The 17286-nt window shown below is 46.5% G+C and overlaps 1 protein-coding gene across 8 annotated transcripts in view; it reads left to right on the forward strand.

Moving 5' to 3' along the window:
* The window catches only part of DCUN1D4 (defective in cullin neddylation 1 domain containing 4), a 72113-nt gene that overhangs the window by 42172 nt on the left and 12655 nt on the right, over positions 1-17286 (forward strand). For 7 of the 8 annotated variants that reach the window (XM_055139307.1, XM_055139309.1, XM_055139313.1 and 4 more), the window contains 3 exons: positions 1788-1858; positions 7179-7270; positions 11232-11340. In XM_055139307.1, the coding sequence (XP_054995282.1) occupies positions 1788-1858; positions 7179-7270; positions 11232-11340 (272 nt within the window). The remainder of the gene's footprint in view (positions 1-1787; positions 1859-7178; positions 7271-11231; positions 11341-17286) is intronic. The other variant, XM_055139308.1, reaches the window with a different exon arrangement.

Consider the following 17286-nt stretch of genomic DNA (forward strand, 5'->3'; position numbering starts at 1 on the left):
ACGAAGAGGAATGTGGCACTTGATGTGTGTCTTGATGTGTGCGCAGAGCAAGTCACAGGTAAGTGTTTCCGGATCTTAATGATTGTTTATTCAGCACTATTTGTTGATCCATTCATTTCCAAGAACTTTGATTTGAAGGTTTAAATAAGGCTTTAAAAAGGCCGATGAGGAAAGGAAGGCATTAGATCCTAGAGAACCTTATTGATATGCCAAAGACTTTGAACTTTCACTTATGGGGAGGCATTGGAAACATTGGGTGCAGTATGGGGTTTGTGTTTTAGCAGCTTTTATTTTCATTAGCTGTTTGCACGGTGGGTGTTGAAGACAGGCTTTGGGATTTGGGCAATCCCGAGATGCCTGAGCAGGTGGCTGTAGGGGAGAAATACTAGAAGGAAGCATTGCCAGTACACCTGACACTTGCTGGGGTCGGAGGAGAGTAGGAGATGGTTAAGAATCTAAGATGGGGGGTGCAGAGAGATAGTACAGAGGGCGAGGGTGTTTGCCTTGCCCTGTTCTATTTCCAGCATCCCCTATGATCCCCCAAATGCTGCCAGAATTACCTAAACTTTATGCCTAAGCACAAAGCCAGGAGTTACCCCTGAGTATCACCAGATATGCCCCCCACCCCACACCCCCTCCCCCAAAAAAAATAAAAACCAAGGAGTCTCCCAGATATCTATTCCTGGTGTTGTTTCAAGTTGAAAAAGCATCCAGGAGGAAAACAGAATGCTTTACATGGAGAGGGAAGAGGCTCAGGGAGGTGTTTTGACAACGAGAAATACAGAAGTCAGTTTGAGCACAAGAGTACAGATGTGGCAGTTTAGAAAGTAATGGGGGAACAGGTTGGTGACACAGTAGGCAGTCTAGAAATCAGGGCAAGTGTGGGCTCGAATGAGTCCTGGTAGTGAACCAAACCTTAGCGCGATTGAAATTACCTAGGGAGAGTGTGTGGAATGGTCTACAAGAAGCTCGGGGATAGAGCTCTACACATCAATGCTCAGAGAACCGAAGCACCCACCAAAAAGCCAGAAAGAGGTGAGGTAGGAGGAAGCAAGTGAGAAGAGCCTGTTTCCAAGAAGCCAGGGAGGAGACCGTTTCGTGACTCGCTTCAAATGTTCAGATATCACGGAGAGGCCAAATAAAATAAAGGTTGACGATATCTGTTAGAATCTGGCATTTAGGGCTAGTCATTGGGACTATGGCAAGGGGTGTGTTAGTGGAGCAGAGCCTGAAGAATGAACAGGAATAAAATACATCGGCTGGAACATGAGGATGGCTCTTGAGGAAGAAACAGCTGGCTCTGAAGCTAGAGTAACAACTTTTTAGCCTTAATTATTTTTCCTTGTGTTAAAAACAAATTGCTGTTTTATAGAGAATTTTATGTGGTTCTTTCCTACATTTTCCAAATTATCTTACTATTAAAAATAATGCCAAAATAATAGATATTTCAGTACATTGGGCATCAGAAATTAAACTCAGGTAGTCCTGTCTAGAGACTTAAAATAGATGTTTGCCCAGAGGTTGTGAAGGACTGGGTGATAAATTGACTTCAATGATCGTGCAATACAGGATTATATCTCTAATCCCTTAAGGATAAAATTGTAATTTAGAATACTTTTTCATTTTAGATCGGTTATTTTCTTACACCCAGCCAAAAGGAGCTATGGCCTTTAAGTGTGTCGTGACTTTAGTTTAATAATGAATATTGTGATAGTGTTCTGCTACTACATTAGTAATAGTGTGGACATGGTTAGATTTAATTTATATAAGATTGCATTTCATCACAGGTACTGATGATGTTGTAGGTCCGGAAGGCATGGAGAAATTCTGTGAAGACATCGGTGTGGAACCAGAAAATGTAAGTCTTACTCAGTTGATTAGTTTTTCTTAACTTTTTCGCAAATAAAGCAGCAACAAGGAAGTCATGGTATGTCCATTTCCATGACGTGATCTAAGAAAACTCTGATTCTTTTTTTTGGGTCACACCCGGCAATGCACAGGGGTTACTCAGGAATTACCCCTGGTGGTGCTCAGAGGACCATATGGGATGCTGAGAATCGAACCCGGGTTGGCCATGTTCAAGGCAAATGCCCTACCTGGTGTGCTATCGCTCCAGCCCCTCTGATTCTTATTTGATTTGTGACTAAAATGTTTTAGTGTAATTGACGTAGGCAACAGATCATTATTTTCCTTTCTTTCTTGACGGTGCAGTAACAGGTGTTTTTTAAATGTAGGCTTGGGGCCGGAGAGAGGTAGAGCAGTGGGGCGCTTGCCTTACGTGCAGCCAGCTGGGCTCCGTCCCTGGCATCTTACATGAGGTCTTGAGCACTGTCAGGAGTGATTCCTCAGCACAGAGCCAGGACTAGGCCCTGAGCATTGCTGGGTACGGCCCAAAAACTAAAAAGAAAAAAAAAAACATATGGAGGCTTGTGTCCACACTAACAGGTCAATTGAGAGGCCTTGTGTTGTTGTGTATCTGTGTGTTGTGTCCTTTGTCCCTCTCTGTAGTTGCTCAGATCAGTGTTCAGTTTGCCCAGGACTTTGAATAACGAAATACTCCTAGAGGCTTTCAGTAGGTTGTAATTATCAGGAACTTCTCACAACTCATTCGATTTCCAAGTGAATTTAGCTCAGAAAGTGTTTGCTTTTTAATACACAGATCCTTAGAATGTTCTTTAAAATAACAAAAAAATTTGCAAGTTATTCTAAGTGTTTAATTATTTTTGCCTAACTCATCATCATGCTATTGTTGGATATTTTTCTGTTTCTACATTTTTTTGCACTAAAATTAAAATTATGCTCATTCTTAGAGTCAGTAAAGAGCATAATAACCCTGGCTCGTTAACTATGCAGTTTAATTTTACATTAGCCTCCAATTTAACAAATATGACTTAGCTCATAAATGAATTTATGATCTAGAAGCACTCTCAAGAGCTCATGCTTTCATTCAGACAACCTAGCTCCCATGGGTAAGCCTGTGCTCTTTCAAAATTGAGATGTCACACTTTTCATAAAAACTTCCTTTGCAATCTTTCGTTATTCTAAAATCTCTTCTTTCCTACTTCTCCCCAGTAACATTTCAAATTTTCAAAAGAATCTTTGGTATGCCTTTAATTCATTACATGTTTTTTTCTCTTTTTTTGGTTTGTCCTGCTTTTTATGTTGTTATGATCTACTTCAGGCACTTTGATCAGTTATTCTGTAGCACTGTAACACTGTCATCCCGTTGTTCATCGATTTGCTTGTGCAGGCACCAGTAATGTCTCCATTGTGAGACTTGTTACTGTTTTTGGCATGTAGAATACGCCAATGGGAGCTTGCCAGGCTCTGCCGTGCTGGCGGGATACTCTCGGTAGCTTGCTGGGCTCTCCGAGTGGAGCAGAGGAATCGAACCCGGGTCAGCCACGTGCAAGGCAAATGCCCTACCTGCTGTGCTGTCGCTCCAGTCCAGTCAGTTATTCAGCCTGGTGTAAAGGTTTGGAGACAGTCGGGCCGTTGCTATTCAGCCTGTTCTGGCTTAGAGGGTAATCCAGGAAGAGAGCCTGTCCCGGACTTCATTAGAAGGTGGTTTTCTGAGAGGAGCTGGACCAGGTTGGATAGTGCAGTAGGAGGGGCAAGAGTCAGTCTCCCCCAAGAGGTACCCAGAGGCTCCATCCCGAAAAGTACCAGCTTGGGTTGGTAAGTAGGAGTGAGGCCGTGAGAGGCAAGGTCCGGACTGCTATTAGGAGAAGCACTTGGTGAGCACTTACTCTCCAGCGAGGAAGGGCTGTTGGGAAGGCAGGAGCATCAGGATCGATTCTTGCTGAAGAAAGAGAAACCCTTGGGCACCACTCAGGCCGGTGCTCTGCGAAGGAGAGCTTGCGGTGTTTCCCCGTGGCGGTGGGGAGCCTCCGGATCACGATTTCTGTAGAAACAGAAATAGTCTTTGAGATGCTGAATCACAGTGAAAACGGGAAGACCAGATTCAGAATGTATTTTGAGTGTTTATTGCTGTTCTTCAGTTCCAACCATAGAAACTTATTTTAAATCACCACTGAGAACAAGGGCGGCCATCTATTGTGGGCACACCCTAAAATTCGGAAATAGTTGATAAAGCCGGGGTGAAATTTCTTGAAGGCTTACTTCCATTTATCTTACCAAAGGTATTGGCAAAACTCTTTTTTTTAAAATAGCTTCCTTAGTAGCAATCATAAGGGAAAAAGCCTGTTTTGTGTGAAGAACTATCCAGTGTGAATCTCCGCTTTAGCTCTGTCATTTTATCTCTTGTATACTTGTGTGTCTGTCCCTGTACCCTGACTATATACTTCACGACTTAAGTGTGTTTATACAGCTCTTTATCTTGGTAAGAGAGGATGGGCATAAATACAATTTGAGACATACCAAATTTGAACTGGCAAATGTGGTTACTTCACCCAAGTAAATTGATATTATGACAGGGTTCAGAATTCCAAGAAAAGGAGTTTAGCCAGCTGGGCCATAACTATAATGCTTGGTGGTGATGTTCTGGTGTTGCCGGGCTCACCCTCCAGTGCTGCGTGGGGATGTGCTTGGTGGGCCTGTGGAGCCGGGCTCCGACTCGGGCCTTGTTACATGCAAGGCTTGTGCTCCTGACCACTGACCCATCTCCCGGGACCCTTACTTAGGTCCCTGTTTTTTTAACAGCTGTATTTTGTGATGATGTGCAAAATTTTTCAGACATTGGTTTAACTTGATCAGTCCCAGTAATCAAGATTTTTAAAATCTAAAGAAACCTAGTGAATAAAAAGACAAATTGGAGGCAGGAGCTATAGCACTGCAGGTAGGGCATTTGCCTTGCATGCGGCAGACCCAGGTTCAATTCCCAGCATTCCATATGGTCCCCCGAGCACTGCCAGGAATAATTCCTGAGTGCAGAGCCAGGAGGAACCTCTGAGCATCGCCAGGTATGACCCAAAAATCGAAAAAGAAAAAAAAAGTGGATACTGATTTAATACATAGTTGATGAAAGATCTTAGAGATTTAGTGAGTTCTCAACTGTTATTAATTTTCAGAGTTGAAAACCATAAGGTCAGCACCAAGAGAAAGCTTTTCATTAATCTTGTTATAAATTAGAGTAAATTAGAGCTGGAGATTTTCAGTCTAGAAACCGGCAAACAAAAAAGATTTTTCTGGCCCTAAATTCTACTATTCTGGAGTTTATAAAGTACGAATTAGCTCTTGGAGGCTCGGTCAAGCTAAAGTGATTGACAGCTGGCAGCTGGCCCCATGTCTCAACTCTTCGTGTGCTGTCTCATGCTGAGTCTTTTTATCAACCCACACTGTTTGACCCAACTGGGCACCTGGCACGTGGCTCCATGGTCTGGGGGCAGTGCTTTCTTCCAGTGGTTGCCTTAGGTCTTCAGTAAAGAAACCACAATGGGGCTGGAGCGATAGATAGCACAGCCGGTAGGGCCTTGCATGCGGCCAACCCGAGTTCGATTCCCAGCATCCCATATGGTTCCCCAAGCACCACCAGGAGTAATTCCTGAATGCAGAGCCAGGAGTATACTAGGTGCATTGCCAGGTGTAACCCAAAAAGCAAAAAAAAAAAAAAAAAACAAACCATATGGTCAAATGTGGAACCCTCCTGGGCCAGCTGGATGGCCGGATAACTGTTTTCTTCCATTGCCTCTGTTATGCTTGCTGCAACAAATACAGATTGTTACTTAGTAGCATGTATGCGATCCCCCATTTAGGACGCGGGTGTCCTTAGGTTTAAATGACTGTCCGAAGAGAGCCTGCCTTGCAGAGAGGCAGGGCTGCCCCAGAGGGGCCTCCTAACCCCTGTCTCTACCGCTGTTGAGTTCCTCCTCAGCTTCCCTCTGGTCTGTCGGGAGAGGAGACAGGGAGGCCTGGCCTCAGCCCTGAGGGCTGAAGCTGGCCGCGCCCTTGGACATGCGTTTGATCTTGCCTCATCAGGTACTGAGTGAACTCCCTCCCCCATTAGTCTGTCTGTGCCAGCTGGGTAGGAAAGTCGTCACGGCTCCCGGTGGTAGGCAGTGTTCCAGAGGATTCCATGGGAGCCAGTGGGCACCCCAGTGCTCTGTGGGGCCCGGTGCCGTTGGGCAGGAATGGTGGCGGGCCACCCTGTGTTCCCTTAGTGCTGGAGAGCACAGGGCGCCGGTGTCAGCCCGTTGGGGACAGAGCTCCGCTGACGGTGCCCTGCGCAGCCCTGTTCATCTCGCTCTCTGCGCTCACGACTCTGGCAGTTGTGCTGTGTGAACCCCGGAGCCCCACGTCCTTTGTCTCCATTGCAGCCTGGCCTTCCTCTGGAGCAAGCGTACTCAGTAAGGACATGTGACCCGCCCCTCCCTGCAGAGCATCCAGTTGTTCTCTTGGGCTCCTAGGGGCCACCCCCCTGACACTCAGCCTGGCCGTGTGGGCCTGACTGTTCAGTGCCTGGGCCCGGCCATACGGTGCTGCTCGGGCCCCGCGGGGCAGAGCAGCTATCAGAGCTGCACCCAGCGGTGTTCAGGGGCTGTGTCGGGGCGTGAGGGTTGAACCTGGGGTTGGAGTGTTCAAGGCATGAGCTCCATCCGTTTTAGTGGTTTCCCCGAGTGTGTTTTAGTCTTTCCTGTTTTTTTTTGCTTTTTGGGTCATACCCGGTGATGCACAGGGGTCACTCCTGGTTCTGCACTCAGGAATCACCCCTAGCGGTGCTCAGGGGACCATATGGGATGCTGGGAATTGAACCCGGGTCGGCCACGTGCAAGGCAAACGCCCTACCCGCTGTGCTATCGCTCCAGCCCCTATTTTAATCTTCCACTGCACCCAGCGGTACTGCCTAACTTGGTTGAATCCCCATCTCTGTGGACTCAGGCAGGTGCATCTGACTTCCCATCACTGGAGTTGCTCCCTCCCTGCCTGCGGTCGCGGTGGGCACGGCAGAAGTGCTCTCTGGGAAAGTTCGTCACTTTATTCTTCCACAGTCACACATCACAGAAGGCCATGTTTCTCCGACCCTCCTTCCCCCACCCCCCAAAAGAACTTTAGATGTTTTCCCCTCTAGAATTAGGTTTTGAAGTCACCCTATTCATATGTTAATATTTCAGTCACTAAAGTCTGTCCTTGAGAAGCATTTTGCAAGTGGGTAATGTATTTAATTTCCAAGATCTAAACACTCTGATCTTTCTATTCTTTTTTTTTTTTTTTTTAAACAGGTAGTTATGCTTGTTCTTGCTTGGAAATTGGATGCACAGAACATGGGTTATTTTACTCTACAGGAATGGTTGAAAGGAATGACTTCGCTACAGTAAGTCCGAGAGCTGTACTAGTGGGTTCCCGTGTTCCCGAGCTGCCTCCCTTCTCCCTGGGATCCCAGCAAACCTGGGTGGGTGACAGCAAGGAAGTCGGGTAATTTGGGCAGGCTCTACCCCGAGCCGGGTGGTACCAGGCATTCGACGTGGCGGGACTCGTGCATGCTGGGCGAATGCGCCAGCCCTTAGAGCTGTCTCGATGTCCGCTATTGCTCTCGTGGTAACAAAAATCAGGTTGGTTTCCTCACTTGAAGTGGTAGACATAGTTACTTAGGGCCTTCATAGTTCAAAAGTAGTCTTTCTGGTTTAAAGAGTCTTTGTTGCCCTTCCCCCATCCATCCCAGCCCCCGCCCTCCTGGATTTACATTTGCTCCGGTCTTTGTGGGCCAGTGGTCTGCCGGCTGTTTCAGGCCCTGCAGAGACAAGACCCATGAGAAAATTAAAGTCTGTTTGGGTCTGGAGCTTGGAAGCAGTGCTTAGGTATTACTTCCAGTTCGAAAGTCTTAGTGATGTCACTTCCCTTCAGAGGACATGACTTGAGGTCATTGTGGACTGTCTTTAAGGTCAGTGCCCCCAGAAATGAAGAAAACTCAAGAGACTCATCATTGGTGTGTTCTGAAGAGGGAACCTAGTTCGTTTCTGGGGCGCTGTTTTGTCTTCTGCCATTTTTGCTCATTTTCTGCTCATTTTTGGTCCGCTGAGCCCGCAATGGCTTAGCCTCAGACTGGAGTGAAGCAAGAGTGGGAGTCAGACACTAGGCACTCTGCTAGCCCTGGAGTCTGTGCCCAACCCTGCCAGGGCCCCGGCTCACTTGACTAACGTTGTCAGGTGACCTCTGCGGAGTTAGGTACTGACGCTTGTGGGGATGTTGAAACGGAACGAAAGACGAGGGGTGTTGAAATCCTCGCCGGCCGGGCTGGGGGAGTGAGTACTGCCGGGGTGATGCCGAGAAGGTTTCCCACTGGCAGGCAGAAGAGAGCACTGCCTCTGTTACCCAGGAGGATTGCTGGCCCGGTTTCTGCTGATCAGAGGAGTGGTGACGCCACGGCATTTTGCTTGGGGAGTGGAGTGCCTTTGTCAGTGGCAGTATCACTATGCTTCCTGGAGGTGGCTCAGGCACAGCGTGGGGGGTGGAAACCAGTCCCTCTGCAGAGGCACCTGAGTGACCGCCGGGGCAAGCTCGAGTGTGCACAGGGTGACTCGGGCTGGTTTCCCAGGGGAGGTTGGTCCAGCCGCGCTGCCGGGAAGCGCCCCTGGAAGACTGGGTCTCGGCTGACAGCCTCACTCTAAGCCATCTCACATCTTCTGGTGGTTCATGCAGAGAAACGGGAGTTTGGGCCTCCCACGCTCAAGAGGTGAGAGCTTTTTCACTCTCTCCGGTGCAGCCGAGGCCTCAGCGCCTTTGCCAGGGGGGACCTCACCCATTTCCGGGCGTGCTGTGCTCCTGTCCCGTCACCTTGATCAGTGGGCCCTGCCCTTCGGTGGGGAGATGTTCACCTGCTTTCCTGTGCTCCCGGTGCAGGACGGAACTGCACCGGCAGCTAGAGTCGGGCCCATCCTCTGCAGCTGTGTGGTCCTTTGCCCACCTTCCCCTTCCTTTCCAGGAAAGAACAAGGCAACCGGCCTTTAGGTTTGGGGTTAGTTTCCCTCCTCCCTCACCCTCCATAATTATGATCAATAAATTACTCGTTCTATACATGAATTACCAAAAAACCCCCAACAGACCCAACCATGCAGTAGGGTTCTTGAGCAGAGGGCTCCTTAGGCCCCCCAGACCTCTCTCAAGTGCACCCTCCCAGCCGGCATTACCCCCTCCTTGGATTTTGGTGCGAGATTGCTCCCTTGAGTCTCTCACTTCCTTCTCCGTAGATAACCCAAAGGATTTGTCAGGAATCTCAGAACAGCCTCCCTGTGAACCATGTGGTCTGTGCCCGTCCCCTGTCCCCCTCCTGTGCCACCTTTCCCTCACGCACTCTCCAGTCCAGCCACAATACTTTTCTCTCAGTCCTGACCGCCTCTGCCCCCTTGTGCTGCTGGGCCTTTGCATGTGCTGTTCTTTTGTCTAGCAAGAACAGAAACACCCAGTTCCTGCTTATCTTTCAGCTCTCAGACAAGCGTCAGTCCCTTAAAGAAGCTTTCTCTGACTTCTAAAATAGTTGCATTTTAATCTCGTAGTTTCAAATATCAGGAGGAAATAAGACCTAAATTGTTATAGACTCAGAAATGAGATAGACTTAGTCTCAATTTTTGACTTTCAGATGTTTTATCATCTCAGTAGAAGAAAAATCACATGGACATATGTAGCTGACTGTACAAAAAGGCTTTCACAAATTTATTGCTATCAATATATCCATTTACTCTTGGAATCATTGTTTATTAATTTCGCAAAATATTTAAATTGATGATACTGATAATAGATTATTAATAGTAGCTAAAAGCTCTACAGAGGAAACAGGTAGCATTAAAAAGTTTTAATAATGTTGGCAATTATTAAATGGTGACCCTTCATTCTCAATTTTTATGGACTAGGTACTAAAAATGGTCTGTTTCCTTAAGAAAAATAAGCAGTAAAAATAGATTATCACTGGGGCTCCCAGAAGAAGTGGCAGCGCCCAGATCTAGTGTAGCGAAAGTACAAGGTGAGCTGGAATATCTTGTGCCAGAAAACAAGGTGTGTTCAGAGGCTGAAGGGGCCCTGCCCAAGTCAGGACAGTTTGTGCGTCAAAGAGAACAAACCGTTACGCTTAGGGGAGAGCGGAAATTCAGGAAAATAAGATGGTGACAGAGCTATTCTTCATAAAATTGGAGGTCAACAGAGGCCAAAGACATGTGAGCTAGGAAGATCACTGTTGCGTGTATCACATGGCGTGGTGTGAAATTGACTCGGCAGTTGTCATTGTGGATGCCGCTGTGACTGAGTGAAAGGTTGTAGTGACAAGGCCCCGCACCCCAGTTCCAGACTGTTGCAAAGCAGGGAGATCCCTTTTTGTGTCACGAATCAGGGTGCTATAACCACAATGTGGCTGGGGGGATCGAGGGGGACCTTGGGTGTGGGGGCCTGTCAGAGTGATCCTAGTGAAATTGCCTTACGAACAAGTACAGGGGATTAGGGGCCGGAAGGGCTAGTACAGCAGGAGGGACGCTTGCCCTGGACCCCCGAGGAGTGGCCAGGAGTGATTCCCGAGTGCAGAGCCAAGAGTTAAGTCCTGAGCACAGCTGGGTGGGGCCAAAAAGCAAACCAATTATAGCCAACTATTGGACACTGATTTGGTCTCTTCAAAAATGACATTGTCAAAGAAAGAAAAAACCAAAGGTACAGGATGTCCTTGTAGAAACAAAGGAAACATGACAGCTAAGAACAATGCATGAGCGTTAACTCCTAGATGGGAAAGAAGCAGCGAGAAGGTGGGAGATTTCTGTTTGGGTTGTGTAGTAGCTAAGACAGTGTTAATAATACCGTGATTACTCCCTAGTCTGAGTCTTCAGGGGTGAAGTGTCACGCGTACACCTTACTTTGGTACAGAGAAAACGCGTATGGTGAGAGCAAAGACAAATAGGACAGAGCAGATGTGTGTGTGTGTGTGTGTGTGTGTGTGTGTGTGTGTGAGTTCTGGTTTACTAGTTTCTCAACTTTTCTGTACTGTTGAGCTTCCTTATATAAAAAGCTTAGGGGAAATGGTCATCATAGATATATATCTCAACTCCAAAGTTTCTGTTTTGTTTTAATTTCTTTGGGGGCCAGGGAGATAGTACAGCAGACGGGCTTGCATATGCCCACCTGGGTTATCCCTGGCACTGCACATGTTCCCCTGAGCATGGCCAGGAGTGATCCCTGAGAACCGTGGAGTATGCTCTACCCCCCCCCCCCAAAAAAAAAAATTGGAGTGTATTGTGCTTCTGTGGTGTCAAAAAAGACAAAAGCTCAGGTTATAATTTGCCTTTATTCTGTTTTTCTAGATGTGACACAACAGAAAAACTCAGAAATACTTTGGAATACTTAAGATCATTATTAAATGAGTCTACAAACTTTAAACTTATTTACAGATATGCATTTGACTTTGCACGGGTGAGTACTCCAGAGCCTGTCCAGATATTTCCTTCTCCTTTCTCCACCTTTTGTTGTTTTGGGTGTTTGTTTTTGAAGTATTTTCACATGTACAGTGAAGAAGTTCAGTGACTGAGCCTCTGCATGCTAATTTGAATTCCCTTGTGTATGTTTTAGGCTAATGGATGCTACACCAATAATGTTAGCAAAAAAATTGTAGTGGCAAGTACTTTACTAGTTCTTGTGATTTTATTTAGAGGTGACTTATAAAAGGGATGTCTTTTTGCTTATCCTGGTAAAACCTTTTTCTTCTTACAGCAAACCTTATTGAGTTTACTGGAACAAGCTACTCAGATTTGATCCTGCTTAACTTTGGGTGCTCTGTAACATATGGAAAGCAGTTGAATTTCCGTTTGAATTCAATTTGTATGCGTATTATTCTCATGTAGTAGCTGATAACTTTTTCTTTTTTGACTTTGGAAAAGTGATCATCCTGTTTGTCACACAGAGAGCTGTACACGAGTACCTTGACCATGGTTCTTTGGGAACGAAAACTCTTCTTCATTCTTGTCATCAGAGGCACAGTGCTCTGAGCAAGCAGCTGGCACCGTATTCGTTCATTCGCCGAGCATCCGGTTTATCCCAGAATGAGTCTTCCGTTACGTCTCTTTGGTGAATTCACATCACTCAGCCCTGTTGATTGATTCAGAATCATTTTTGAATTTTTTTTTTTTTTAAAGCCGAGAACTCGGTGGTGATTCTATTTTTCTTACCACCAGGCTGACTCTCACTTCTTATCTACTTTGGTTCTACTTAGAGTCTTACTCGACGGTGGATCTGGTGGATCTGTTAACATGTTGCTAGCTCTCAGTGTTCTCACTCATGGGTTTTTGCATAAGTGTAACCTCCAGTGAAAAGTCATACATGAATATATATATATATATGTATATATATATATATATATGAACTTCAGCTAGAGTTTTGTATCAGGTGATATTTGTGTAATTGTGTAGGGAAGTTATTGGCCAGTTCTTTTAGAATAGAGGCCTAGTCTTTGAGGGTTAAATACTTTGTGCCATGACATTTTTCCCTCTTAGAGTCAGCTGTTTCTTACCATATGGGTGAAAGTTTGTTTAAAAACATGATTCCCATTTCACCAAAATGGTTCCAGTTTTCTTATTTCTCTGGGGGGGGTCAAAATTGCCCACATACCCACTGCTTTAAAGCCGGGTCCCGTTTTACTTTCTCCTCATTTCCCTCCATCCTGTTCTCTGTCAGTGTCCCTGGCCCATGTCTTGACCTGGCTGCCTTTCCCAGGGCCCTCGCCAGCATGAAACACGGGCACGTCCTGCCTTGTTCCTGCATTCTCCTCGCCAGCCTCTCTGCCTCCTGGCACACACATCTGTCCAGTGTCGGTGATCTTCCTTCAGCCCCGGGCTTCTCGGCCACCTTCCCGCACTGGGGACTCTCCCGCTGGCTTTGTGCTCTCCGCAGTGTATGTCACTTGATGTCATATATACTGAGTACCATATGTGTTAGACTACAAGGTGTGGTGGGTACGTGGGGTGTGATTGTTCCCACCGCAGCTGGCAGTGACAGGGACGGCTTCAGGCATCTTCACAGATGGAGGAAGGGAGGAGAGGAGCAATTAGACCACCAGTCTTGTGGCTAACGACTTGTAAAACAAACTCAGGTTCTAGCTCCAGGGCCAGTGTGCAGGGTATTCTGGGCCCTCATGAAGGAGTCCCAAGTGCCCTCGCTCTGCCTGTTTTGTGGGTGAAATCAAATTTGCTGTTGTTCACTGAGCCTTAGGCCAACCTGTTTTGGCCTCTCTGTCCTGCTGGGACTTTGCCAGGGCCCTTTTTGCACTTGTCACTGTGTTCTCCCATCGCGTTAGACTCAGGCCTCGTGCTTCCGTGTCCACACAGTGCCCCGAGGGAGCGTGTCGCCTTCACACACACAGCCTGCCAACTCCTCTAGCCTGCCTTTGGAATGGGAGGATAGGCCATATGTTTTTCTGACAGATTGAGGGACATAAATACATTAAATATATATAAATTTGCATCCATAATAGAAGACATCAAGACTCTTTGCTCTCAAGAGTATCGGGGCTGGAGAGATAGAGCACAGTGGGTAGAGGGCTTCGCTTGCATGCGGTTCAGTCTCCAGCATCACACATGATCCCCCAAGCACCTCCAGGAGTGGTCCCTGAGTACAGAGCCAGGAATAACTCCTGGGTATCACTGGATATGGCCCCAAAACAAAAGTCTTCATATATTAGTTAATTGAGCCCTCTGATGTACTGATGAACAACTGCTTGTTTAGTCATTACTTAACAAATAGATTCAGTTCAGCTAAATGAGATGAATTTGTTAGTGAATTCTTTTACTTGTTTCGTTTTAGCCTCATCCTACAACAGATGCCGTGTTTTGTTGTTGTTGTTTTCGTATTAGCTTTTTATTTGCTTTCCGTTCAGAATATTTCCCAGGGGGCTGGAGGGATAGTACAGTAGGGCCGTGCATGCACCCTAGCCGGGTTTGGGCCCCGGCACCCCAGATGGACCCCTGAATATCAGCAGGAGTGATTCCTGGGCATACAGCCAGGAGTAACACCTGAGAATAACTCGGTGCCCTTCCCACCCCCAAATAAGAAATATTTCCAGTTTCCTTGATTCCCTCCCCCCCCCCACTTAGTGTTTACTTAGAGATGTTTTGTTTGTTTTTCAAGTATTCAGGATTTTCCAGGTGATCTGGCACTGATAACTTGCTTAAATTAATTAAATCAATTACAGAAAACACACCCTTTAAAATGTCTATCCATCTGAGTGTGTCAGGACTGGGTTTGTAGCCCAGAATGTGGTCTACCGTGCCGACTGTCCTGCCGCTGTTGGATGGGGTGTTCTGGAAGTGTCGGTTAGGTCGGGTGGGCTGACAGGGTTTTGGGGTGCTCTGTGTGCCTCCTGCTCTCTCGCTGCTGCGTCACCAGTCATTGGGAGAGAAGCGTTCCTCTGTCATTGTCTCAAAACGTGTCTGTACTTCTCTGGTCACGACTATCTTTTATTCCTTCGTGTATATTGAAACTCTTGATATGAGGTATACATACACTTAAAGGGTTGTCATGTCCCGTTGAAGGATTGGCCCATTAGCATTATGAAATATCTGTAATTCTGATAATTCTCCTTGTTCTGAAGTCTGTTTTGATACAAATTTAGCCAGTCCTGCTTACTAAAGTCACCAGAAGTCTATTTCCATGGTTTTACCAATTTGTCTTTATAAGACAAGTATCTATATTTGTCTTATTTTTTAAAAAGATTTCTTACTGAGAGCCAGTAATTGGCTGTAAGACATTCTCTGTCTTGATCAGAATGCTTAAATAATTTATATTTAATGTAATTATTGGTACATTGATATTGTTAAGTTTATGTCTTTTTTTTTTTTTTTTGGGTCACACTCCTGGCTCTGCACTCAGGAATTACTCCTGGCGGTGCTCAGGAGACCATATGGGATGCTGGGATTCGAACCCCGGTTGGCCGTGTGCAAGGCAAACGCCCTCCCCGCTGTGCTATTGCTCCAGCCCCAAGTTTATATCTTCTATCTTGTTTTTTGCTCCTGTTGATCCCATCTGTCTTTTGTTCCTTTTTTCTCTTTTCATGACTTTTGGATTGCGGCTTTATTTTTTTTAATCCATTTCATTACTGCTGTGGCTTCATTCACTACGTCTGTTTCATTTTCTTATGGATGCTCTTTAGAGTATCTTTAATTTTTCACAGTCTTTATCCGAATGGTGTACCCTTTCCGGTACAGGAATCCTTCCCATCTTCACGACTGTGCAGTTTCTTCCTACAGAAGCTTTTTGTTGCCACTGTCACGTTAGTGCTGTATATGCAGTTTCATTCACCGAAGCTTTTTGGCGCCACTGTCATGTTACTGCTGTATGTGCTGGGAATTTCACAGCAGGTGATCTTGGTCCATTCAGGCTGCTCTAACAATGCCAGAAACCGAGCAGATTATAATGACAGATTTATTGCTCACTCCTCTGGAGGCCAGTTAGCCCGGGACCAAGTGTGGCTGTGGGGAGGGGCCCCTTGCTAGAGAGGCCGCCTTTCCACTGCGCCTCAGAGAAGGGAGGATGGTTGCAGGGACTTCGTGGGTACAGAGATTCTAAGCCACGTTCATGCACGTTCTGCCCTCATGACCCAGTCACCTTTCCCAAAGACCTTTAAGAATTTGAACATGTGGGGCTGGAGCGATAGCACAGCGGGTAGGGCGTTTGCCTTGCACGCAGGTGACCCGGGTTTGATTCCCAGCATCCCATCTGGTCCCCCGAGCACCGCCAGGGGTGATTCCTGAGTGCAGAGCCAGGAGTAACCTTTGTGCATCGCCAGGTGTGACCCAAAAAGAAAAGAAAAGAAAAAAAAAACAGACGCCCTATCTCTTACTTTACCTCCAGTTTAGAATAGCAGCGTCTTTGGGTCAAAGCTTCTAGGTTGACAGTTTATCTTTCTGTTACTTTAATGATATTGCTCTGTTGTCTTCTGTTTTAGGAACTAAATCTGGTATTGTTCTTTATTCCTTTGGACAAAATGTTTTGTTTTCTGACTGCTTTTATTCCCTTCACTGCTATTTAGCAAGTCAATTACAGTGTACTTTGGCATAATTTTATTCTGATTGGGGTTTGCTGAGTCTTTAGACCTGTGAGTTAGTAAATTGGAGATCTTCCTTCCTTCCTTCGTCCATCCCTCCCTCATTCCCTTCCTTCCTTCGTTTTGGGGCCACACCTTGCTGTGCTCAGGGGACCGTATGGGATGCTGGAGATCAAACCCGGGTCTGCAGCATGCAAGCCAAACACCCTACGTGCTGTGCTATATTTCTCAGCTCAAATTGGTAGATATTTCAGCTGTTATTTCTTAAATTTTTTTTTCCTTGTTCTCCCTTTGCTCTCCTGGGAATACAGTTGTACCTAAACTGCTTGATGCTGTGATCAAGGTTTTCACACTTCCTACTTAGTCTTAGATGATTTTAGTACTATTTCTTCCAGTATTGACCTTTTCTTTTACTTTGTCTAGTTTGCTGTTAATTCTAGATGGTGTATTTTTCCCCTTTGGATACCGTATTTTCCTTTTCCTGAAATTCCAGTTGGTTCCTGGTTATTTTTTCCATTTCTGTCCTCCTCATGTTTATCACAGCTGCTTTAACCATTTGTAGTTATCATCAGTCTTTCCTGGATCGCTTCCTGTTGTTTAATTTTATTTTTGTTTGGATTGTATTTTATTGCTTCTTATTGCATTCCTGGTACCCGCTTATTGGAGATAGTGAATTTTAAATCATTGGCTGCTGGCTTTTGTTTTTTAAACAGTGTGGGGTTTCTGCCTTTGTGGTGCCCGGCTAGACTGCTTGGAGTCAGTTTATCCTCGAGCAGCTAGCAGCCTAAGGGTGATTTAGCCGTGCTAGTGAGGTGTGACCCTGAGGGCTGTGTGTGAGACCCTCCGGGGACCCCACCGAGGCCTGTCTGATCTTCCTGCCCTGCTGAGGGAAGGCAGACTTCTCTGTCCCAGCATGAGCTCTGGGAGATCCGCTTCACTCTCCTGTGGCGGTTCCCTCGGAGCCGCACAGGCCTGTCTTTGGAGAGGGAGGTGCTCCCAGATCCCCGGTGCTCCGTGATGCTCACCCCACTGCTGTTGGCCCCACGCATTGCCGTCTCCTTTGCCTTCTTTTTTTTTTTTGCTTTTTTTTTTGGGGTCACACCCGGTGATGCACAGAGGTTACTCCTGGCTCTGCACTCAGGAATTACCCCTGGCGGTGCTCGGGGGACCAGATGGGATGCTGGGAATCAAACCCGGGTCACCTGCGTGCAAGGCAAACGCCCTACCCGCTGTGCTATCGCTCCAGCCCCTCCTTTGCCTTCTTGACCTGCGCACTTTCTCCAACTCAGCAAGTCTCTGATTGTCCACCTCTTTCCACCAAGGAA

Source organism: Sorex araneus, chromosome 5 (genome assembly GCF_027595985.1).
Source record: "Sorex araneus isolate mSorAra2 chromosome 5, mSorAra2.pri, whole genome shotgun sequence".
NCBI lineage: Eukaryota > Metazoa > Chordata > Mammalia > Eulipotyphla > Soricidae > Sorex > Sorex araneus.